The 25575-nt window shown below is 49.2% G+C and overlaps 1 protein-coding gene across 1 annotated transcript in view; it reads left to right on the plus strand.

Annotated features, from left to right (window-relative positions):
- The first annotated feature begins 665 nt into the window (after positions 1–665).
- PTPRS (protein tyrosine phosphatase receptor type S) overlaps positions 666–25575 on the plus strand; it is a 109891-nt gene continuing 84981 nt past the window's right edge. Inside the window, 3 exon segments of the mRNA XM_031947875.1 lie at positions 666–1007; positions 7155–7223; positions 7225–7339. Coding sequence (XP_031803735.1) covers positions 921–1007; positions 7155–7223; positions 7225–7339 — 271 coding nt within the window. The 5' untranslated portion in view covers positions 666–920.

Consider the following 25575-nt stretch of genomic DNA (forward strand, 5'->3'; position numbering starts at 1 on the left):
AGGACCATTAGAAATCCTGTATAGCAACAGGTCCTATCCCTCTTTTCCCCAAATCTTCATAGAATTGTAGGATTTCAGTTGTTATTATTTGTCCTTCCTTCTAGAAGAGGACCCCGATATCAGGGACTGTGGCATATAAGGGAACTGGATTTAAGTGAGGGGGCTGTGCAAGGTCACCGGCCTTGCTTTTCCTGCCAGAGCCGTCCAGTGGGCAAGCTAGAGATCAGGAAGACTAGGAGACCTGAGCCAAAAGCCAAGGTCTTCCACAGGTCTCCTTTGATTACGATAACACCATTCAGTGATTGAGGCTAGGTAAGAAACGAGGCAGAGAATGGCCTCAATCTGGCAGGGGAGAACCCTCGTGGTTTCTGGCCAAAACAGAAACAATTGCTAGGATTTCAGTATTCAGAAAATAGAGTCCAGCCCTCTCATTTCACAGATGAGGTAATTAAGGCTGAGAGAGTTTTAAAGTTCAAACCCTCTCATTCCAGATCCTGAGCTCTTTCTGTTCTGCCCTAAGTTGCTCTGGCCTTCTCCAACTTTTCCCTCTCGCCCCCCTTCTCTGGCCTTGGGCCTGGTCTGGCCAGGCTGCCCTGGTATTTTTAGAGAAGATGGGGGTAGGGGAGTGGAGAGGGCTGGGTCCCAACCCAGGGAGCCCAGACTCTGTCATTATGCTTTTGGTCTCAGAAATGATCTCTTTTTCTGGGAGAAAGAAATGAAGGGGGGAACTGAGCCCTACCATTAGGGGGACATGAGATCTGAAGGGTGTCGGGAAGCTGACGTCAGAGCCACCTGGCTCCTGGCCCAGCGGGGACTGTTTCCCACGTTCTGTGGCTCTCTCCCTGGCCCCTGATTTCTTGTGGTGTCCAACTTTTCCTTTTGGACTTGCTTAAGGTCATGGCCAGGTGGCCGGAGAAAAAATGGAAGAAGCACTGCTGGGCCAAGCTAAGGGAACTGGGGTCCCACTAGGGAAAAGCCGCTTTCCAAAGGAGCTTCTACAAGAACAGGTGGGTGGCAGGGAGGAGGGAGAGCGTCCAGACATGGGACACTCTGCCCTGGAGAGGCAGCAGACAGACCAGGAGCCCCAGGAGGGCGGCGTCCCTGATCGTAGACTCCCCAGAGAGGAGCCAGGTATGAGAAGCCTGGGAAAGGAGGGGAAGGGGGTTAAGCCCGATGCTGTTCTAAGTTTGATCCTAGTTCCACTGGAGGCAACAGTCAGGCTCGGACTTTAGCCAGATCACATTGAGGGGACTTGGGCAGGGACAGCCACCAGCTGGTTCAGGGATGAGGTGATGAGGGTCGGGCTCAGAGGAGAGAAGGGGGAGGTGAGGTATGCTATAAGGGTGGATCAGCCAGCCTGGCCACAGATGGATGGGGAGCATCTCTTCAAGCCCATTTTGTGCTTCCTTTGAGGGCTTGGAGGCCCAGCTAGTGTCCCTCCACCCAACCCTATGGAGACCCTCCCCTCCCTGATACCTCTTAGAGGCTAGTCAAGTGCTGAAGGGTACTTAACCTCGTGTATTGCTATGCATCCAGCCTTTGGGACGGACTCCAGGCTGTTTCCGTCTCCCCCAGACTGGGAGCTCCCCCAAAGCAGGGCGGTGTAACTCCTTCTCCATTACTTCTAGATCCACATCAGAGCTCAGCCTGGAGCTGGCCACAGGGCTGGGGGATTAGGAAGGCTCGGTCTCTGGCTGGTGGAGCCCCGGAGCTCTGGGGAGCAGACTGACAGAGGGTTGGGAAATGTGATTTCCCACGTCCTCCTCAGCCCCTGGCAGGAATCAGGGACCCTGTTTCTCGAAGGCATACAGAAGATAAAATAGTGGAAAACTAATTTTTTCATGCTCATTGGTGAGAAAGATTAAAATTATGCAAATGGATGTGGGTGGTGAGATAAGGGAATGCATATTCTCTGGCTGGATGCTGGCTTGCTTGCTTGAGGAAAAAGGAATGAGCAAGCGTGCTGGTAATTCCAGGCCCCCGTCGGCTTAAGGGTCCTGGGGCCCAGTGCCCGGGCCCAGCTTATAGATCGGGCACCCGGCCGGCTTCAGGGGAAAGGGACACCAGGATCAAAGATGCTGGAGCAAGGCCATTTGCTGAACAGAATTTATCATTATCTTCAAGTCATTGACTGATAGCTGCTGGCTGCTCGGCCCAAGGCAAGGAACTGAGTGGAGGTTGGAGTGGCAGCCATGGGGAGAGGGCGCAAAGCAGAGACAGATGGGAAAGTAGGGTGGGTTTCATGTGGACAGTCAGGAAACCTGGATTCTGGTCTTGACTGTGCTCCTGACTTGCTGCATGTCTCAAGGTGAGGTACTTCCTCTTTCTGCGCTTCAGTTCCCCTCTCTGTAAAATAAGGAATTTCAGCTCATTGGTCTCAAATACCTTCCTTCTCTGAAATTGTATGTTCTAAGGGCCATCCCAGTTCTGAAGTTCCATGTTCTTTTAAACTTTCCAAATACATGCAAAGATAGTTTTCGGAGTTCACCCTTGCAAAACCTTGTTTTCAAAATTTTTCTCCCTTCCCCCTCCCCCTTCCCATAGACAAGTAATCCAGTATATGTTAAATATGTGCAGTTCTTCTATATGTATTTTCACGTTTATCATGCTGCACTAGAAAAATCAGATCAAAAAGGAAGAAAAGATAAAGGAAAAAAAATCAAGCAAACAACAAAAAAAGGTGAAAATACTATCTTGTGATCCACATTCATCTCCCCACACACACACACACACACCCCTCCCTTCCGGTCTTCTCTCTGGGTGCAGATGGCTCCCTCCATCACAAGATCATTGGAAATGGCCTGAATCACTTCACTGTTGAAGAGAGTCATATCCATTAGAATTGATCATTGAATAATCTTGTTGTTGCTGTGTACAATGATCTCCTGGTTCTGCTCATTTCGCTTTTAGAACAATAATATTCCATAACATTCATATACCACAATTTACCCAACCATTTTCCAATTGATGGGCATCCATTCATCTTCCAGTTTCTGGCCACTACAAACAGGGCTGCCACAAACGTTTTGGCACATACAGGTCCCTTTGCCTTCTTTAGTATCTCTTTGGGATATAAGCTCAGTAGAAACACTGCTGGATCAAAGGATATGCACAGTTTGACAGCCCTTTGGGCTTAGTTCCAAATTGCTCTCCAGAATGGTTGGATCTGTTCACAACTCCACCGACAATGTATCAGTGTCCCAGTTTTCCTGCATCCCCTCCAATATTTGTCATTATGTTTTCCTGTCATCTTAGCTAATCTGAGAGGTGGGTACTGGTACCTCAAGAGTTGTTTAACTTTGCATGACATTCCATGTTCTAAGAGCCTTTCCAGACCTGATATTCTTGTGTTAGAAGTTCTGTGTTTCTTCTGTGTTTTGCTTCTCCACCTGTCCTGAACTGCAGTTAGCCTATTTTAGTTGGTTTTTTGTTTTGTTTTAGACAAGGTTGCCTTTTGGTTCCCCTTCATTTCCTGCTACCCCAAAAATCTTATTGGGCTAATCAACCCATGATTTAGGGGAGAAAAATAAACCTTTGCAGGGTGGGGGTTTGGGGGGGGGCCTGCCCATCTGTGATACATCAGTATTGAATCAAAACTCAACCAGTTAATTTTGAAACTGAAATCCAGAGGGGAGATAGAGAGAATCGGGTTCATAAATGGGCTGATGGATTTTCTGAGGGGAATTGGTTATGAAGTGGGTCCAGTAATGCTCACCTCACCTTTCAGCCTACTTTGATCATCAGTGAGAGTACCTCATCTATCAGAGCTGCTTACCCATTTACAGAAAATAAAAATCCAATAAACAGGTAAAAGATGCACTCTCCAAATTATAGACCAGTGAGTTTAATGTTTCTTCTTCCCAATTTTATAAAGCATCTGGGAAAATTCTAAAATGTGTATTATTAAAGGTACAGAGTGTGAACTTCTAGGAGGATTGGTCACTAGGATCAGTTAAAAGGACATGTCTTTCCTTTTTACGCCTTGTTGAGAGGTTGGTAGTTGGTGCAAAGTCACTCTTTAGATGGTATATTTAGATTTTAGCCAAGAGTTCTTAACCTTCATTGTGTCATGGATCTGGGGAAGCCAATGGACCCTTTCTCAGAATAATAGTGTTAAATACATAAAATAAAATGAAACTATTAAAATATAGCCATCGATTTTTTTTAAGTTCATGACAAAAAGAAGCCTCAGACCCTCACAGTTGTCTTGTAAATGAGGTATGGATTGCATAGAGTGTACAGTTGAGTAGATTCAGAACAATTGAATAACTAATCCATAATAGTGAGTAATGGACCAGGGTAAAAGTGGTTGCTACTGGGATACCCCAGAAATCTGTCCTTTTCACTATTCTTATTTATGACTTATATGGAATCATAGATGACATGCTTATCAGATTTGGAGAGCACATGAAGCTGGGACAGATAGCTAATATACCAATTGACAGAAGCACTATCTGAAAAAAAAATCTTAACAGGCTGGAAGAAGTCTAATTAAAGATGAACTTTAATAGAGATAAATATAAAATCCTAAGCTTGGTTTGAAAATAATTGCACAGAGCAAGATAATTGTATAAATATGTATGCGTATATTGGATTTAATATATATATATATATATATATATATATATATATATATATATATATATATATTTTTAACCATGTTTAATCTATGTTGGATTACTTGCCACCAGGGGAAGGAGGGGAAAATTAAAACACAAGATTTTTCAAAGGTCAGTGTTGAAAAATTATTCTTGGATATGTTTTGAAAATAAAAAACTTCAATTAAAAAATAGATAATTTAATTCTTAAAAAAACAATTGCACAGGCATATAATGGGTGGGGGATTCACGGTTAGACAATAATTTGTGTGGAAAGGGCTTGGGAATTATTAATGGACCTTAGGCTCAGCATAAAACAGCTGGGTGTCCCAGCAGCCAGGAGAATGCCCCACGCTCGGGAGGTCAGAATTCTTTGCACCCACCGTCCTGTGCAGACTGCAGCTGGAGCACTTGGGTTCCACGTTGGAAACTGGCAGACTGGAGAACAGCCAGAGCATGAGGACCAGGATCGCCCAGTTTATTTATTTTATATTATTTATGTGCCCTTGGAGGACCAGTTAAAATGATGGGGGTTGGGAGGTAGGGGTGTGATAGAGTAAGTGAAGGGTTGTCACTGAAAGTGGGACTGACCTTGTCTTTGGTCCCATGGACCCGGATAAGGACCAGTGGGTGAAAGGCGGTGGGGGATGATTTCTGCCACAGTTGGAGGCGCTTTCAGCTTCCTCAGAAAGGCTGCTCCTGCCTGGGGGTCTCCAAGGAAGGGCTGACCGCTTGCTGGGGGCTCTGAGCGAGGTTCCTGTGATGGGCCTTTGGGGTCCCTCTGGACACCAGGACTTGGGGCTTCTAAACCCAGGTCCAGCACTCCGGTGAGGGGGTTGGAATCAGGAGTCAGCCGGCCAGGGTGTGCACACACCATGCAACAGAGGAGAGCCCCGGGGAGAGAGGGTGGGTGCAGAAAAGAGACCGCTTGCTGGTGTGAGGGGGTAGCAAGGCCAGAAGCAGGATGAGGAGCGCCGGTGGTGAGGAGGGGCTTGGGCCATTCATTACCCAAGCTGGGTTTGGAGCCCGAGCCTGCCCTGGCTCAGGACTCCGTTTGGTCCTCAGCGTTCTTGAGCAGGCTCTAGTCCAGCCTGGTCTCTGCAGCCGGACGGGGAGCTCCCGAGGCAGGACCTGGCCTAGTGGGCATCGTTGTTCAGGCAGGGGTGGTGAGGGGGCAGCTGGCAGCTCATCCCCTCACCCACAGGCCCCCCCTGCACTGGGCCCAGCCTCTCCTCCATCCGTCTGAGCATCGGGTGGTTCCTTCAGCAGCTACTATGTTGTGGCTGCTCTCCTTGGAGCAGACAACGGATGCTCGGTCAGGGCTCAGTGAGAGGGCAGAGGCCGACAGGAAGCCAGCAACCAGATGGCTGACCCGAGCTCGGGTAGTCAGCCCTCCTGGTCTCAGTGAGGCAGCCGTGGGGGTCTGGGCTCAGGGGGCTCGGCCTGAGACCCGGGCTCAGGATGCAGCCACTTGTGTTCGGGACTGCCATCTCCCTCACTCAGCTTGGTGACAGACAGGGACTAGAGCAGACTTCACATTCCTGTGGACCTCCTCAGCACAAACGGATAACTGATTTAGGTTCCTGAGTGAGGAGGCCACTCCCAGATCTGGGGGGGGGGACCCTTCCACACATCCCTGGGATGCAGGCCCCAGTTCAGTGTGGGGTACTTTCATACACCCCTGGGATGCAGGCCCCAGCTCAGTCTGGGACGCTTCCACATCCCCCTGGGATGCAGGCTGGGAACGGGGAAGGGAGCCCCAAGGCCAGCCCCTGCCCTGACCCCGGGATTTGGGTGGGTCTCATTCCTGGCTCCCTGGCTGCAGATTGGTGGTGGGAGGTAGGGTGTAACTTCGCCACCACCGGACCCCCGCTCCCAGCCACGTTTCCTTTTTTAGCTTGGGAAGTACTCTGTGATTCTTTCACCCTGCCCTGCCCTGGGTGCCCTACCCTGTGGTCTGGAGGGAGGCCGGAGCCTCGAAGGCAGCTCCCTAAAGGGAAGTCCTTCTGTCCGGGCTTGTGGGCTGTTGGGTTTGTCCAGATCCGTGCGTGTGTCAGAGGCAGAGGGACCCGGCTACCTTTGTAAGCCTTTCTTTGGTCTTCCCAGGGCCAGTCTTCTTTCTAGTTCTTCCATGGGTGGCCAGAGCCCAGGCAGCTTGGGTACAGGGGGAAGAGGGCAAATATGAAGCAGAGGGAAGAGTTCCTCCGTCCTTTCCTCCCTTTGGGGCCTGGGACGGGTCTCTCCACGCTCCTTGCTCAGCCTGTTTCCTCCTGTATGAAATGAGGGGCTTGGGATCGATAGCCTCCAAAGCTCTAGATCCAGGATCCCTAGACATTCTGCATCCTAACCGGTGTGTGTGATGGTGGGGTTCAGTCACTGAGGGTTCAGAGGAGAGACAGGAGCCGCTCCCGCCCATCCTGGGGGCTCCAAGTCGGTGGGCTTCAGGCCTCTCTCCCTCTCTTCCCCCATGCCCGAGCATAGGCTTGAGACCTGGCCCCATTCCCCCCAGTGCTCCATGTCCTTTCTTCCTGACCCCCCTCTCTGTTGCTTTTGCAGACACTGCCCCATCTGAAGGTCGGCTCCGGGTCCTGCAGCACAGGGGCTGAAGGGGCCCTTGCCTCTCAAGGTTGGAGGTCACAGCTTGTTGCCAAGGATGAGGTCCAGCCGGCTCTCTGGCATGCCCTTGGCCATCAGCCCCTTGGGTCTCCTCATGGCCCTGCTTCTGGGCTGCCTGGCTGAAGGTAAGAGACTTCGGGGCATGCGGCAGGGGGTGTTCGGGGGCTCTGCTTCCCTAGACCAGGAAGACAGCCCCCTTCTGAGGGAACTGGGCTCCAGGCTTCGAACAAAAGAGGCTTCTCACCTGCTTCTCTTCTTCCCTTCCCTTCTCTTCCTGATCCCCCCTTTCCCTCTTTCTTCTTCCATCTCCCTGTCTTTCTATCCTTTCTCTCTTCCCTGCTTCTTTTCCTTTTCCTTTTGTATCTCATCTTTCTTTTTCTTCTCTCTCTCTGTCTTTCCTTGTCTTTCTCTCCAATCCCCCATCTCTGTCTCTTTTCCCTCTCTGTCTCTTTCTCTTTGTCTCTCTCTGAGCATCTGGGTGGTGTCCTTCAGCAACTGTGTGTTATGTCGGGTTGTATTGTCTCTCTCTCTGTCTGTCTGTCTCTGTCTCTCTTTGTCTCCTTTTCTCTTTATCTCTTTTTCTTTTCCCTCTCTTTCTTTCTCTCTATCTCTGTATCTGTGTCTTTCTCTCTTTGTGTGAGCATTTCCCCTTCTCTTTGCCATGGTCTCTGTCTCTGTCTGTCTTTGTCTCCTCTCTCTTTCTTTCTGTCTCTATCTCTCTGCCTTCCCACCTCAGTGTCTTGCATCCCTTTTCCTCAAGTTCCCTCACAGTTGATGCAACAAGGGAGGAGCTAATGGGAGTTTCCCTGGGGGTCTTTAAATGCAGACTTTGGGCAGGTGGAGATGGATAGATTTTACAGAGATTCCTTTTCAAATATGGTTTGAACAAGACACTCTCTGGGCTTCCTTTCAACCAGCATTTATAACTACCTAGTGCCTACCGATCCCTGAAAGTACCAAAGCAAAAATAAAACCGCTCTAACACTCAAGGAGTTCAGAATCTCAACCTCCGCAGTGGAGGAAATATAAAATAAGAAGTGTCACACTTGTGCTGTAAGTCAGGAAGACCCGAGTTCAAATCCTGCATCAGACACCTAGCTGGGTGACCCTAGGAAAGTCCTTTAACTTTTCATGGCCTCAGTTTCTTGATCTGTAAAATGGGGAGAAAACAGCCCCTACCTTTCAGAGTTGTTGTACGGTTCAAATGAAATATCTACAATGTACCTTGCACACTGTAAAGTGTTAAAATGGTGATGGAGTAATAGTAGCAGCAGAAGCAACTTCACTACTTGTCTGTAGGATCGGAGGTTTAGTCCTGGCAGGAACCAGAGACTCGGTCATCAAATCCAACCTTCTCATTTTACCAACAAGGAAACAGAGACCCGGCCAAGGGCAGTGACTTGCCCACCATCACCCCACTCGGGGGTCACAAAGCTGGTCTTCAGACCCAGGTCCTCTGGCTTCTAGCCAGCTCTTCCCAGGAGACTCCTTCTGTGGGGAATGTCCATGTTTGTTGTGATTCTAGGGAGCTTTGGGGGAAGCCAGATGGCCATCTGAACTATTCAGATAAGGTTGGGCCGGCTGCCTTCCGAGCTCTTTCCAGGACCAGAGTTCTCTGGTTCCTTCTCATTCTCTCCTTCCCTTTTGTCCTCTTCTCCATTGCCCCAAATTTAGTTATCATTGACAGCAAACACATATGTGGTGGGTACAGGTTGGCTGAGGGGTCACCTCATGAGAACTGTGTCTGGTATAGAGGGGTGGGCTGTCCACAGACGATCCCAGCAGGCAGGGTCTTGCCCATGGAGCACTCGGATGCCCAGAGGACGACCTCTGTGCCCTGGCAAGACCTTCTGGGAAGGACCCATGGAAGGACTGGTACAGCTGAAGCCCCTCAGCACAGACCTCCCAAAATAAGCAATAATCCTCATCCAGTTCTTAACCACCTTTGCGACCCCGGGGTGCACCCCCTTCACTTTGCCCATGGGAAAACCTGACTTTCCAAGGGGAGAAATTAACAGCCCACGGTCACAAAGAGGAAGAGGAGGGAGTGGAATTCAGTCTCCTGACACTCCTGGAGCTTGCTCTGTGCTGCTGGGGTCTAGACAATGCCCTTTCTCCCCCCTCCCCCAACCCAGTGCCTTTGCCCGGAAGGGCCAGAGAGGCTCTTGGGAAAGTTCCAGACATCAGTCCTGGGTTCTGATCCCAACGCCGACAGGTTCTAACTGTGTGGCCCCTGGACTGTCCATCTCGGCTCTCTTGGTCTCAGATTCCTCAGCTTCCAAAGGAGGACCCTCCCAACAACCATATTCCCTCCCCACTGGGGCTTCTCTGAAGAAAGGGCTTCATAAACACCAGAATTCAGAGATTCTTTGGGGGCTGCTGCAAAGACCGGGTCCAAAGAGGGGGCTTCAGGACAGGAGGGGCCATTCTGGAGAGCAGCACATCCCAGGGCCCAGGAGGGCAATCTCTCTCCTCATCTACCTTTCCTCTAAGGGATGTTGGCTTTGTTGGAGGAAGAGAGAGTGGGGGAGAGGGAAGGAGAACGTGCTGGGCCAGGGGTCTTCAGCCTCAGGCTGGGCACCTCACTGGGCAGAAACAGCTCTGATTGTGTTGATGGAGTCAGCAGGCAGCGTGAAATCGGGCCTTCAGAGGAAGCCCAGGCTCTGGGTCCTGAGCAGCCTGAATAATTCATTGTCCTTTGAAGTTTGAAGAGAAATTTCAGCTGCCTTGGGGAGTGATTTCTTACTCCCACCCCCTTCCCAGGACCTGACTAATTAATAGAAACCAAGGTGGGTGGGTGGGTCTGCTCCCTCTTTCCATTTTCTGCCCTCCAATCCTGGAGTTCTTAGATTCAGAAAGTAGCCAGGACCCTGGAACTCAGCTAGCCCAGCTCTGACTTGACAGATGAATGGCCAGAGCTCAGAGAGGGGAGCAAACGTGGGAGCCCAGCCTTAGAAGTGGGCAGAGCACAGGGTCAGCCAGGCAGGGCCCCCAGGCAGCGCCCCCGGCACCTCCTCCCGGCACCTCCTCCCAGCACTCACTGCTTCCCTCCCCCTGCCCATCCCCCGACTGTGAAGCCTGGTCCTCCTGGTCCTTCCCTGGCAAACTCCTGCCCCTTCTGTTTCAGACGGGCTAGGCCGGGGAAGGAGCCCTGCTCTCAGTGAGCGTCCCCCAAGAGGAGCGGCTCACATCCTGTCCCTCCCAGGAACTGGGACCAGGAGGCCCAGGCTGGCAGGAGGACTTGTGGCCTCCACACAGAGAGCCAAAGCAGGCCCCGACTCCCAGGCCTTTCCTCTGACCAGCCCTGCTCCAAATCGGGCCCCTGGGGGATGGCCTGCAGGCAGTGTCCCAGATGGGCTCCAGTCCTCCCCGGGCACCCGTCCTGCCCAGTGTCCTCCTCAGGCGCTCTCAGGCAGGGCTCCCCGACCTTTCTCTGGGGGTCCCCTTTCTGTGCCCCATGCCAGGCCCTCCCCCATCATTCCTGCCGAACTAAGTCACCTTTTGACTTATCCGTGCCTCAGACCTCTCTTCCTCCAAAGGGAGCGTTCCTGAAGTCCAGGGCTCTAACCCAGCCTGCAGTTGCCCTTTCCACCCTCGTTTCACAGGGCTCCCGAGGTAGTCGGGGGCTCCTGAGGCAGGGACGGCTCCCAAGGCAGCAGGGGGCTTCCGAGGCAGGGGCGGCTCCCAAGGCAGCAGGGGGCTTCCGAGGCAGGGGCGGCTCCCAAGGCAGCAGGGGGCTTCCGAGGCAGGGGCGGCTCCCAAGGCAGCCAGGGGCTCCTTGCCCCCTCCTCCAAGGCCCTTCCCCTTCATCTCCATCTTTCAGAATCCCCATTCTGCCCCCCAGGATTAGCTCAGGGCCAGGGTGCCCCACCCTCCAAAAGGCTCCCCTGCTTTGTTTCTGGTCTCACGTCAGGTGACTAAAGATGCATGAGGAGACCCCGGGGCCTCAGGGAAGGGACTGGTTAGGGGTCTCGCTCCTGAGAAGTTTCAGGGCCAGGACTAAACCCCAGTACTCAGACCAGCAAGCCATGCTCCTTCTCTGGCAGGCTCCAGAGCTAGGGGAGGGGGCTGGGCTGGGCTTGCCACTCCAGAATAAAAGCCTCACCATGTCCTCCCCCACCCCAGTTACCACTAATGGACTCTTTGCTGGGAAGGAGCTGCCAGCCTGGAGAAGTCCCGTCAGAGAGACGGGCAGTGATTCACTCCCATGCATGCAGGCGCCTTTGGATGTCCATGGGGCCGGGGGCTGGGCGGCAGGGGCCCTGTTTCTCCTTTCCTTTTAATTCAGAACGAGCTCTTCCCCCTCTTGCCCAAAGAGCAGGCTGGATCAGGGTATTTTTGTTTGTAGCTTGAATTTTCCAGGCGCCTGGCATCTCCTGGTGTTTCCATGGTGATGGCACCCAGGGCCCCACCCTCCGGCCTCAGCGCTCGGCTTCCAGGAGGGGAGGTAAATTATAGATGTGCCTGGATCTCCCTCCTTGTCTCCTCCCTTCCTGGCCCCTCATGACTCGTACACTCTCTTTAGAATCCCAGACCCCCAAATCTGAACAGGACCTTTGCTGTCATCTCATCCCAAGGAAATCCAGAAGCAGGGCTTGGTCCAAGATAACAAAGGCATCTCTCCAGCCACCTCCTCCCCCCAGCTCTCAGCCCTCTCTTCCTCCCCTCAGCTGTCAGCCCTCTCTTCCTCTCCCCAGCTCTCAGCTCTCTCTCCCTCCCCCCAGGTCATTGCTTCTGACATGACATCCCGTAATTCCAGTACCCAGCTGTGGCTGATCACCCACTATCATGAGCATGGCTCCTTGTATGACTTCCTGCAGCGGCAGCCACTGGACCGAGGATTGGCCCTGCGGCTGGCCCACTCCATTGCCTGTGGTCTGGCCCACCTTCACGTGGAGATCTTTGGAACCCCTCACCCTTTGCCCCATCTTCATTCCTCTTTGCCAGTTCCCTCTTCTTCCCCTCCTCATCTTTCCCCTTTATCTTCCTTCCTTTCTCTTCCTCCCCCTCCTCCAGGCTATTCCTTTTGGGGAGGAGTAGAAAAAAGAAGGACATGAACAACTTCATCCAAGAAGAGATTAGATCTATCCAGAAGAAATCAGATTCTTGGGGGAGCAGCAGCAAGGATATTGAACACCCTGATGGTTTGGTTCTGGCCATAAAACTGTCTAGGGTCCAAGATGGGACTCGTGCAGAGCTGCCAGTTTTAGCCTGGAGCGTGGGGGAACAGGAAGATGCTGGATTCTTCCCTGCCCCCCTTGCCCCGGTCTGACTGAGATGGGGAGCATCCTCCTTCCGCAGACCTGAGACGGCCTCCCCATCTGCTTGCTGTCCGCCTCTCCAGCCTTCCTTTTTCCATCGTCCGTGCAGATTGTCCTGCCCCCGATGCTTAGCTGAGCCTCTGCCTCGTACCTCCGCAGCATTCCTCCCCGTGCCCTCCCTCCCTTCCCGCTTTTTGCTTGTTGGATCGCTGCCAGCCTTGAGAGCCCATCTCAGGCCCCCTCCCTCTCCCTGCTCTCTCCGACCATTTGATTTTGCACCCGTTCTCATGTGCTTATCACACAATATTGTGTGTTACAGTTATCTGTGTTTGTGTCATCCTCCTACCAGGCTTTGAGTGCCACAAGAACAGGGCCAGGCCTTATCTAAACCTTGTATCTCCCCAAACTAGCAGTGCTGTGCGCACAGAGTCGCAGAGATCCAGGCGGGGAGCCCGTGCAGCCCAATTGGTACCTGAATCCCCTCCGCAGGGTCCTGGACAGCAACGGCTTCCAGGCTTCTGGTGCCATCGAACCCAAGGCAGCCCACCCTGCTGCCTCATGGCTCCCACTCCCAGGGTTAAACCTAACCCTCCGAGGGCCTTTGCAGCTGGTGCCCATTACTGTCAGTTGGGCCCTCTGGGGCCAGAGATGGCAAATCCAACCTCTCCTCTCTGGGACCGCCCTTTAACTACTCAAAGACAGCAATAGCATCCTCCCTAACCCCCGCGTCTTCCCATCACCCCCTGTCCCTGTAGCCCATCACTGTGCCAGCTGTGGCTTCCTATCATTCTGGCTGCCCTGCTCAGGACACCCTCAGACTTGCTTGCCTCCCTTCCTAAAATGTGGCACTTACAGCCTTATGGGAGTAACCATTGCCTTCCTAGCTTTAAGGCTCCTGAATTAATGCAGCTTTCAATGACTTATTAGACTGTTGAACAAGATTGTTCAGAAGAAAGACTTTCTAGCCAATGTCTTTAATCTCATACTTAGGACGTTGGGTTTTTTTTAAGAGCTCCAAATTTGTTCCTCAGAAATTTTCATTTTATTAGACTTAGTCCAAGTTCTAGCCCAAGAATTTCTTTTGGATCCCAATTCTTGTCATCAAACATGCTAGTTCTCCTTCTTAGCTTTGTGCCATATGCATATTTGATAAGTATGCCATCTATGTCTTTATCCAAGTCATTGATTTAAAATGCTGAGCAGAACAGGGCCAAGGACAGATCCCCAGGGCACTTCACCAGGGATTGCCTTCCAAGCGGCTGTGCCCCATCCCGAATCCTCCTCCCCATCCTGTCATCCAGCCCACATCGCTTCCTTTTATCCTCGAGAACAGGCTAAGAGTTTGTCAGATGCTTTGCTAGGTGAACCACAGCTACAGATTTCCTCTTATCCACCAGTCTCGGAACCTTGTCAAGAATGGACTGGCAGGCGGTGTGCTCGATGAACCACACTGGGCTCTTTGTGATGAATGTTTCCTTTGCCAGGTATTCACCAGTCTTTTTAATCACATGCTCTAGAATTTTACTAGGAATCAAAGTCAAGCTCACTAGCCCAGAGTAAAAGACTTTCATCTCTTTGGGTTTTTTTTTTTTGAAAACTGGAACAGCATTCACCTTTCTCTCCAGTCCCACAGCATCTTCCTCATGGTCTTTCAGAGATCGATGATAGTGACTCAGCAATCTCATTTTTCAGTTCATTCAGTACTGGAGGATGTAAGGTCCTCTGGGCCAAAGGATTTGGACTCATTGAGGACAGGGGGATATGCTCTTGCTATGTTCCTACTTATCTTGGGTATCAGCCCCCAAGTTATTCATTTTTGTTCTGACCTTTCCAGTCCAAAGAGCTTTCTCTTTGTTAAAAAATATAGATGTAAAATGAGAATTGAGAAGTTCAGGCCCATCTCTGATCCATTCCACCTCCAAGCAATGATCTCATCCCTTCTTTGATCCCCTTTTTTCCCTATATATGCAACCCACAAACCCTCAAGAAACACTCAGCTGTTGCTTTATAAATACTGGTTGAATGAATGACTCAATGATTAAATAAATGGTTAATCCTCCCCAAAATAAAAGGCATCGTTATACAATGAAAAAAATCTTGATCTGTGAGTCAAAAGACTTTGCTTCCAACCCTGGTCTACAGTCACCCGAGTTGTATATTGGGCAAGTTATTTAGATTCTCTGGGCCTCAATTTTCCTTTCTGTAAACTGGAAGAGAACATCAGAATCAATGAACTCTTGAGTTCCATTTTCATTCTAACATTCTAGGATTCTAAAAACAGGATCTATCAAGTGCCATTTGAACGGTACAGACAGGAAAAGATATAGAGAGTCAAGGACCAAGGCTTTCTATAAAGGGTGGAATGTCTTAGTGAAAGGTAGATTGATCAGTAGGTGAATAGAAAGATAAGAGACATGAATGCAGGTGTATACTTTAAAAGAATTTATATGATCATGGTATAGACTCATAAGGAGATGGGGGAATAAACATTTATATAGCACCCACTTTTGAGCTAGGCCTTGAAAGATAGAAAGGATGTAGGATGTGAAGGAGAATCATAAGGAATTACAGAGCTAAAAGAAACTTATAAGAGCTCTTGATCCAAATCCATATTTGTAGTGGGAATCCCTCATGCAAGATTTCTCAGCAAGTAGTCATCTGTCCTTTGCATGAGGATCTCCCTACAGCGATGGGAACAATCTGCCTTCAAAGTCTACCCATTCCACCTTGGAGACCTTCAAGTATTAGTATTTTTTTGTTTTTCTAAGACCCTCTGCGGCCAAAAAGAAAAAGTTTCATTTTTTCCCAGATTCCAGTTCTTCAAATGCTTAAATCATATGCCCTAAGTCTTCTCATCTACTTCTTTTCTTTTTTCTTTTTCTTTTTTTTTATAAATTTATGGAATAGCACCAAATTTGGAATCAAGGAATTCATAGGTTTCAATACTGACTGGGATACTAGCTATGGGACTCTGGGCCAAATCATCTATAAAATGGGGGTAATAGCAGCTACTGCACAAAATTATTAGGAGGATCAAATGAGATACACAAAGTGCTTTGCGAACCTTAAATACCCTATAAATGTTGTTGTTGTTACTATTATTATTAACATCCACAGCCTCATCTATACAGGCTCTAGAAGATGGCTTCGGTTCCTAGGGAAAGGGCAGCTTGCTTTGCTGGCCACCTGCTTCACTGGATGTATCCAGCAGGAGAAAGAGGGCATTCAGGGAGGAATGAAGGGGTGGGCGTGCTGTTTAGGTCAGTGAGGAGGCCCTTGTACTCTGCCATTGTGGGATCGAGGCTGGTTCTACTCATGGTAGATTGTCAGTGGTAAGCTTAGCAATGGCTCCCCTCCCCTGGTCCTCCCACCTGCATTTTGCCTCTTCACCAGTTGAGATCCAGGCAAGTGGGGGGATTCTACAAGCTGGTGATAGAGTCCTGATCATCGGCTGTAGGGGACGAGAGGTGAGCCTCTTAGTTCTCCAGCTGGTTCAGGCATCTGGAGTGATTGAAAAGGGAAGAGAGGGGGACCCCCAGGAGAAAGAAAGGCTTGTTTTGTCATGATTGTGTTTTCGACACTGGCATCCCGGGGGCTGATTGTCTCTGGAAGGCTTGGGTTCAAAGTCACATTCCTCACCCACTGCTTGAGCTCCCAGAAAGAATCTGTTGACATCCTCCAAACTGATCTTATCACGGGGGTGGGCCCTGTTTATGGGTTGTCTCTGAAGCAATGGGTCATAAGACTCAGAGTGGGAAAGGACCTTCGAGATGCTTTCATCCCATCTTTTTATTTTCTTGATGGCAAAACTGAGACCCAGAAAAAATGCCTAGTGTCCTAGGAGTCTTAATGATAATTACTAGCAGCTTTAGTGCTTACCAAGAAATTTGCTTTAAAACAGTCCTGAGGTAGGTAGTAGCAGGTGAGAGCTCTAAGGGGTGGAGCCTGAGCACAAGGCCAGAAGTCCTGACTTTGTCCCCTGCTCCAGCTTCCCTATTTCTTTTGGTTGGGAGTGACTTGGGGAGTGGCACTTCTCAATCCACTCTGTGATCGGCCACACTGGGAATTAGGATGGGCTAGAGGAATACAGGAAGGAAGAGACCTGGCCCCTGACTCCAGAAAGCCTACAGAATTCAGAACCATTCCAGGTGGTAGAAATGAATGGTTCAAAGAAGAAAAAATCATGGAGAGATTTGCTGAAAGGGAATCATAGAGAGCTTTTTGGATGGAGGGATACCTGAGCTGAGTCTTTGAAGTATGGGGAGGATTTAGAGAAGACTGAAAGCATTTCTGTAAGTGGAATGGGTTTAGTGATTGACTATGAGCACCCTGGCTTAGGGGAGCTCAAGGAAGGAAGTGACTGAGAGAGCCAGAGAAGAAAGGACACTTGCTTTGGATATCAGGCTGAGGTGCTAACAACTAATATGACAGCTCCCGGCTTCTTAAACTTTTTCCACTTGTGACCCTTTTCTCCCAAGAAATTTTTACATGATCCTGGTATATAGGTATACAAATTAAACATTTACTGATGATAAATCATGATTTCATAATCCCCACATTCAGTTAGGAGATCCCATATGGGGTTTAAGAAGCTGGGCAATAGGCAATAGAGAGCCATTGAAGGCTTTTGAGCTGTAAAGTGAATTTGAAGATGCATTAGACTGATCCTCTCAGTCCTCTATCTTCTCTTCTTTCCTTCTCTATCACTTTACTTCTATTTTCTTCCCTTTCCTCCTTTCTTCTCCCCTGCTGACATTCCCTTCTTGTTCATCCCTTTCTCTTCTGGGACTTCTTATCCTCCCCTGCAGTATTTGATAGAAGGGTCAGGCTCTGACTCTTGGGAAAGAGTTCTCATTCAAAGCAATCACATAAAGGAAAAGAGTCTAACTTGGAGGAACAAGCATTAAATTTGGAATCAAAAGCCATGTAGGAATGGAGAGGGGTGGGGGAAGAATAGATTAGAGAGAACAATGGATTGGGGGGATCAGGATTGGGTTTGACCCTGTCCACCTCCTCACTGTGTGCCCTGAGCAAAGGTATTCATTCATTTTTCTGCTCCTCAGATACTGTCTACAAACTCATTCAGTTATGACATTCTCTGGTCCTGTGCACACTGAGCCTCACTGTCCCAGGATGTCTCTCTTACCCATTCCCTAAGATCCCATCCTGCTCTCTCTTTTCCCTTGCATAGCTAGGTTTCTAAGATGACCAGGGTTCCCTGCCTTAAACAGACCCTCCTTTAGTTGGAGGTTCTGGCTGGGATACCCCCGGAGGCTTCCAGCAGAGTTATGTCGAGTTTTAAGACTGAGTTTTTAAAAATCAGTTTTGTGAGTAGATTGGGGAAAGTTTGGGTCGATATCAGATCAACTAAAAAAGCTCTATGGGTTTGGTGGAATATCAGTTATCAGGTTTTTTTTTTGTTTGTTTTTTTTAGTTCATAGAACTCAAGTTAAGAGCCTCTAAACTAGAAATGAGTGTCTTGTCTAGAAAGCTTATGGTGAGGGGAAGATTTGTGTTAAGCCAAGAACAGGAGAGTTCCAAGAGCATAAAGAAATGGGGCTCCAGACTCAGAAACAAATCTGGGGTCAAATCGCAGCTCTGTTGCCAACTCCCCGTGTGACAGTAAGGGAGTCCCAGACATCTCTGGGCCTTGGTCCCACTCCACAACACAAGGGATTGGAGATTCCTTTCCGCTGTGCCATTCTGTGACTCTGGGGCTGGCTCTTGTCCCCTCTCCCCTCTCGAGCCGTGCCATGGCCAGCTTGAGGGCTGGCGAGGGTTGCCTTGAGCCCCTCGCATGACTGACTGAGCAGCCCTTGGCTGGAGCTCCTGGGGCCTGTCAGCTCCAATCTGCCTGCCCAGGCTGTGGTCCCAGGTCTGCCAGTCTCTTCATCCTCCTGTCTTCCCCAGATCCTCTCCAGGGCCCTGCTGTCTTCTGCTACTACCATCCTGCCCCCTCCTACCCAGCCCGTCTCCCTCTCTCACTGTCTGTCACATTTTGGCATCCTGCTTCCCCAACCCTGGCCTCCAGTTCTTAATGCATTCCCCCCCCCCCACCTTTCTTCCCACTCAGTTCTGCATCATCCACCTGGACACGGCTTTTGACTCCAAATTGAATGCTTGTTCCCCAAGTTAGACCCTTTTCCTTTTTGTGATTGCTTTGAATGAGAACTCTTTCCCAAGTCAGAGCCCAACCTTTCCACCAAATACTGCAGGGGAGGATAAGAAGTCCCAGAAGAGAAAGAGGAGAAGGAAGGGAAGAGAATAGAAGGAAAGAAGAGAAAACAGAGGACTGAAAGTGAAGGAGAAGGAATAAGGTAAATGGGGAGATAGGAAGGAGAGAGAGGAGAGACAGATTGTTTCTAGAGCAGATCCAGGAGCCTCCCTCCCTGCCTCTCTTACTCGGCAGAACACCTGCTTGGGCCTCAAGTACACAAGAGCTCCAGGAACGAGGCTGTCAAGGAACAGCCAAGGTAGCACCTCAGCCCTGGTCCCAAGTTTCCTGGGACCAGTCGGAGCCTAATGCCAACCCTTCCCCTCAATGAGGCGGCCCTCTTTACTTGTTGACGGGGGAGGGCCTGGGTAATAAGGTTGGACTTTTCAGCAGAATCATCAAATGCCATAGAGATACCATGCCACAGAAAGGCAGAACTAGGGAGGACTAGGAAGACATCCAGCCAGTACCTTCCTTTTACAGATGAGGACATTAAGCCTAAAAGGGGGAAGGAGGTTCCTGTACAAGGTCCTCCAGGCAGTGGCAAAGCCAGGTTTCTGGGACTCGGGGGGGGGGGGGGGGGGGGGGCAGAGCTCTTTGTCCTTCTTTGCCTGAGAGCGTAACCAGGAGGTCCTGGCCCAGCTCTCCCTCCAAGTGAGGCTGTTGCTCAGCAACCCAGCAAACACCTTAAGGGAGAAAGTGGGGCTGAATTCTTGGGAGCTGAGGTTCTCACAAGCCCAGGGCAGAGTTCCCAGGTGCTGCATAGCAGAGCCAGGCCTCTTTTGCATTTGCATCATTTGGCCAATCTTCCAAGCAGCTTGTGAAAGATCCAGATCTGGGCCTGGGGCCTTCCCCGTCAGGTCAGCTTCTCAGAGTAACACTTGGAGCAGAGACCAGAGAAGGCAGAGAAGGGGAAGGAAAATGCATTTGTACCTACTCTGTGCCACTTGTTATACTTACCGTCTCATTTGTTCCTCATGACAGCCCAAGGAAGTGGGGATTGTTGTTGCCCAGGAAACAGAGGCAGACAGGCTGAGTGAGTAAGTGTCTGAGACTGGACTTGAATTCAGGTCTCCTGGCCCGTGCACCACTAGCTTCCATGAGGGTGCTGTGGAGATCTTCCCTGCTGCCTGTTTGTGCATAAAGACAAGCTCCCTTCCGGAAACATGTTCCAGGGGACCAGATTCTGGCAGCACCCGCCGAGTAGGAGAAGCTCCCAGCAAGGGTCTGGCACCCAAAGACCAGGATGAGTGAGGGGAGGCTTTCCCACCAGCAGGCTGAGCACCGAGGGATGCTTTTTTTGGCACTGATCACTCTCACCTGTCTGCCCAGTCAGCTCCTGGAGCTTTCTTCCTCTCTCTCCCTCCTGAAATCTCCATCTTTCACCTCTGCTGCAGCAGCTCCCACTTGGTCTCCCTGCCGGAGCCACTCCACCTTCAGTCCCTCCTCCTCCTAGCTGCCAAAGGGATGCTCCTTAAGCACAGTCTAACCACGTCACCCTTCTCCAACCCACCCATATCTTCAGCAAAGTTCCCCTTCCCTCTATCATCCCATATCAAACTCCTAGTGACATTCAAAGCTTCTTACAGCCTGGGCGTCCCTTAGAAGCTAATCTTAAATTTTTCTTCTCCTTACATACTCGGTACCGCAGTCAAACAGGCTCACTTGCTGTTCTCACATAGAACATTCATTCTCCCACCTCCATGCTTTTGTACTAGCCCTCCTCATACTTGGAAGGACTGCCATCCTTGTTTCTAATCCTTCATTTGCTTAGGGTCCTATGACTTAAAGCATCATACCTATTAGAGGCCTTTCCTGCTTTCCCCTCACCAGCTATTAGTAGCCTTTCCTCTCAAATCCCCTCATCTCTGTTATTCATAGGTCTAGTAGACATCCATGGGTGGCCATTTTTCTCTCCTGCATTTGACTGTAAGCACCTTGAGGGCCGAAGCATTTTTGCTTCATTTTCCTTTGTATCTCTGGGATTCTGCTCTGCAGAGAGAATAATGATCCTGCCCTAGACCACTCCCATACTGTTTTCTAAAAAGTCAAATGAAACGATTAATGGAAAGTGTTTTAAGTACCTTATGTAAATAGGTGTTCATTGTGGTACAAAAGGCAGCTTGACCTTGGAGTCAAAAACCTCCAGCACATACCAGCTGAATACCCTGGACAAACCACTTAGTTTCTCAGACTCTTAAGCTCAGAAGTTGAAGCTGGGTTGATGATCATTAAGAAAGTTCTTGTCACTAGTGAAAAATAATAAAGAATTAGAGTAGCTAGCTTATCCATGGCATTTTAAAGTTTATAAAGCACTATGCAAAAATAACCTCCTTTGACCCTCACAACAACCTGGGAAGTGAGGATCAGTATTATCCCTATTTAGCAAATGGGGGAATTGCAAAAATTACCTTCTTTAGTAGATGCTCATCAGTCGGGGAATGGCTCAACAAGTTGTGGTATATGAAAGTAATGGAATATTATTGTTCTATAAAAAATAATGAACAAGCTGATTATAGAAAGGCCTGGAAAGATTTACACGAACTGATGCTGAGCGAAACAAGCAGAACCAGCAATACATTTTACACAATAACAGCATGAATGTGTGATGATCAACTATTAAAGGCTTGGATCTTCTCAGCAGTTCAGTTATTCAAGGAAATCCCAATAGACTTTGGACAGAAAATGCCATTTGCACCCAGAATAAGAGCTATGGAGACTGAATATAAATCAACACATACTAGATTCACTTCTTTTTTCTGTGTTTTTGGTTTTTGGTTTTGTTTTTTTTTTAATCTGTTCCATGGTTTTTCCCTTTTGCTCTGATTTTTCTCTCCCAACATAATTCATAAAACGATGTGTATTAAAAATAAATAAACTTTTTTTACCTCCTTTGACCCTCTCAGCAATCTGGGAAATGAGGACCATTATTATCCCCATTTGGCAGATGAGGAGCTTGAGGCAGGAAGAGGGTTGTGTCCATGGGTTAATTTGAACTCTTTCTTACACCAGCCCCATTGCTCTACTCACAGGCACCCTCTAGGCAGACAGAAGCAAATGTAGGAGAAATCCTCCCAAGCTCTGATGGAGGAAACCTAACCCTTGATAAAAGCTTCAGATCCTAATCTTTCTCCAGATTTTGTAGGGCCCGTGGTCCTGTCCAGGTAAGGCATCCAGACTTCCTTGTGGTTCAAATGAGGAGAACACCTTCACACCAGTAGTGAGATGAGCCTCTGAAGCTGGTCTACAGCCCTGGTCAGGTTCCCTGTTGGCCTTGCCAGAGGGCCCCTCCTTTACAACATAAAGCATCCCATTGTTGGAGGCAAAGACCTTGATTTGGGCAGAGGAGCAGATTTCACATACAGCCTATGCTGCATACTAGCCAGGACACTTGAGTAAGCTGCTGCTTCTCTCTCTGGGCCTTCACTGCCTCGTCTGTAAATGGGAAATGAGGTCAGAATAGCTGATACAGGACATTCCTTCCAGCTTCTTTACCATCTCCTGATTCTGGCTAGGGTACTTTCCCAGCACTGATTTGTAGGCTGCCTGTCAGCCATGCACATTGTGATGAGCTGGAGTCAGAATCAGCTGTCCAGAACTGACTTGAGGTGATTGGCTCTAGTCCTGTACTCCCCACCAGACCTAGGTCCAGGTTGGAAGAGCAGGCCAATTTCCAGGTCTCTAAGAGACCTTACAGAGCAGGAACCTTGCAGTGTAGTTCGGGTTAGTTCTAGTCCTGCAGTCCCCACCAGACCCAGGTCCAGGCCTGCGAGAGCAGGTCAATTTCCAGGTCTCTAAGAGACCTCACAGAGCAGGAACCTTGCAGTCTAGTTCAGGTTGGTTCTAGTCCTGCAGTCCCCACCAGACCCAGGTCCAGGCCTGGGAGAGCTAGAGGTCTCTAAGAGACCTTATAGAGCAGGAACCTTGCAGTGTAGTTCAGGTTGGCTCTAGTCCTGCAGTCCCCACCAGACTCAGGTCCAGGCCTGTGAGAGCAGGTCAATTTCCAGGTCTCTAAGAGACCTTACAGAGCAGGAACCTTGCAGTCTAGTTCAGGTTGGTTCTAGTCTTGCAGTCCCCACCAGACCCAGGTCCAGGCCTGCGAGAGCAGGTCAATTTCCAGGTCTCTAAGAGTCCTCACAGAGCAAGCTAATTCAGGTTTGCAAACTTAATTCACTCTGTAATTGTTAGCAGTTGTTATGATGTGAGGCCCTAGTCTCACACTCAGGCTGTACTCAACAAGAATGAGATTTGGGTTAGAATCTTAGCTCTGTAAGCCTCAGCATTCTCTTCTGGAAAGTAGAGCAGCAATTCCTGTATCTCTCTCACAGGATTTTGTAAGGAAAGCATTTTGTGAACTAATTTTAAAGAGGGAGAAAAATGTAAACTTGTGTTCTCTGATTGGTTCATTAGGTAGAGCCTCTACCTGAGCATTCCATTTTTTTTTTGTTTAAATCTGTTTTCGTTATATTTTCTTTTTCATTGTCAACATTTACTTTTATAATATTTTGAGTTTCAAATTTTTCTCCCTCCCTTCCTTCCCTCCCTTTACCCCAAGATTGCAATCAGTCTGATAGAGGCTATCAATACATGTACAGTCACATTAAACTTATTTCCATATTAGTCATCTTGTGAAAGAAGAATCAGAACAAAAGGGAAAAACCAGGAGAAAGAAAGAAAAAAAAAAACAGTCTGCTTCAGTCTGCATTCAGAATCCATAATTCTTTCTCTGAATGTGGATGGCATTTTCCATCATGAGGCTTTTGGAATTGTCTTAGATCACTGTATTGCTGAGAAGAGCAAAGTCATTCATAGTTGATCATCCCACAGGGTTGCTGTTACCATGTACACTGTTCTCCCGGTTCTGCTCACTTCACGCAGCGTCAGTTCATGAATATTCCATTTTTAAAGAGAAACCTAGAATGTCAGAGCTGGATCCTCTCCAGGTCTCCGTTTGCTCACCTTTAATATGGGACTGTCCTACTAGATGGTCTCTGAGGTTCTCCCCAATTCTAGGTCTCTGGGCATATAATGAGTGCTTGATCTTAGATTGTCAGAGACTGTCTCAGGACAGCCAGGGCTGGGTTACAGTGAGAAGAATTTCTCTCACTTTCTTGGTTCATATAATCCACACCCAGGCAACCTGCAATAACATGTGCCTGGTATTCCCCAGTTTACTGAGAACAATTCTCCTCTGTAAGCCAGGAGTTGACAATAATGTAAGTGAAAGTTTTATTAAAAGGAGGAAGATCGAGTGGAGATAGATCCCAGACAAACTGTAAATCCCCAGAGTGCTTTAGAGTCCTGAGGCTGAGACTCAGAGGGAGTCTCTTAATCCAGTTTTTCAGGGTTATCTCTTGGGCCTCGATGCACCTTCCAAAGTCATCCTCTCCCATGTGGTTCCCTGAGCTTTTGTCTCAGACCTTGCTCCTCTCTGTGATCTTCCTTAACTCACATTTATCAGCCTCATCCATAAGTGTCCACATCATCTTCAGGTGCTTTTGAGTAATTGGAGAAAAGATAAGAACAAAGAATCCACCACTAGCTAAAACCGTCAGAGCCCAAAAGAACCTTAGAACACAGGATATCAGAACTGGGAGGGCCCTTAGAACATGGGATGTCAAAGCTGGGAGGGAGCTTAGAACACAAGATGTCAGATCTGGAGGACCCTTAGAACACAGAATTTCAGAGCTAGAAAGGCCCTTAGAACACAGGATGTCAGAGCTGGGAGAGCCCTTAGAATCCGAGATGTCAGAGCTGGGAGGACCCTTAGAATCCAGAAGGTCAGAACAGAGAATGTCAGAGCTGGGGGATCCCTCAGAGAATTCCAGCCCCTTTGGGGAGGGAATCACGGAGGAGCCTAAGGATAGTTATGGCTGGAGCCAAAAGCAGTAGCCCTAGACATCCTGAATCTCCATGGGGGTGTCTAGCCCATCCTGCCAGCACAGTGTAAGGAATGGTCATTTTAGGTAGGTGTATTTTAATGCTCTCTCCTGTCTACAACCCCTTCAGAAGCCCCCCTGAGCTTCCGTGCCACGCTTGGCTCTCTGTGCCATGTGCCTGGGGACTGCTGTGCTGGCGCTTTCCCCATTTACTTAAGAGGCCATCGGTTCCTGTTCAGAGAATCCCTTCTTCTTCCCTCCCTTCTGGGTTAGCAGGGAGGAGGGGTGGAGGGGAAGCTGCTGGCAAGAGGCAAATGATTGTTTCTGGCTTCAGGAGTTTCTAATGTAAGTGCTGATAACCTTTCCCAGGATGGTGCATCGACCTCTAAATATAGATCCAGAGATTTGTAAAAACTAATGCCCGGGCCTGTGGGGCCCAGCCAGGGGGGCAAAGACTGGATGGAGCTGGGCAGTCTTAGCTCTGGCCTAAGAGAGCCGGGCAGAGCCCACAGCTCAGTCCAATTGGTCTTGATCCCCTCCAGAGTCTGGCAGTATCTGGGACTACTGGGAATGAGGGATGAAAGTGGGGGGTGTTCTGGCCTGGCTTGGCCCACAGCATCCTTGTCTAACCCCAGACTAGCCCTCCTCCCCATGAAGGAGATTTTGTAAACCTACTACCCACCATCACCCCGAGCCCAGTTCTAGACACATACCTAAGAGAAGCCCCATTTCACACTTCTGCCCAGAGAAGAACAGAAGGAAACTTTATGGTCTGGATGATTTTATTGGAACACAGCCATGCCCCAACAATTTAAATATTTCTGTAAATTCTTGGCTAACTAGATTAGAGGGAATTGAGCTGAACTCATCTAATCTAGATCGATCTTAGCCCAGGCTGGAGATGGAGGAGATGTGGAAACTTGGCTTCCCAGGATGAGCTTGAGTAGATTGGGCGGCACACAGGAAAGCCTTCTGGATTTGCAGGCTGAGAAGCAGGTCCAGATCCT

This window comes from Sarcophilus harrisii, chromosome 1 (genome assembly GCF_902635505.1).
Source record: "Sarcophilus harrisii chromosome 1, mSarHar1.11, whole genome shotgun sequence".
NCBI lineage: Eukaryota > Metazoa > Chordata > Mammalia > Dasyuromorphia > Dasyuridae > Sarcophilus > Sarcophilus harrisii.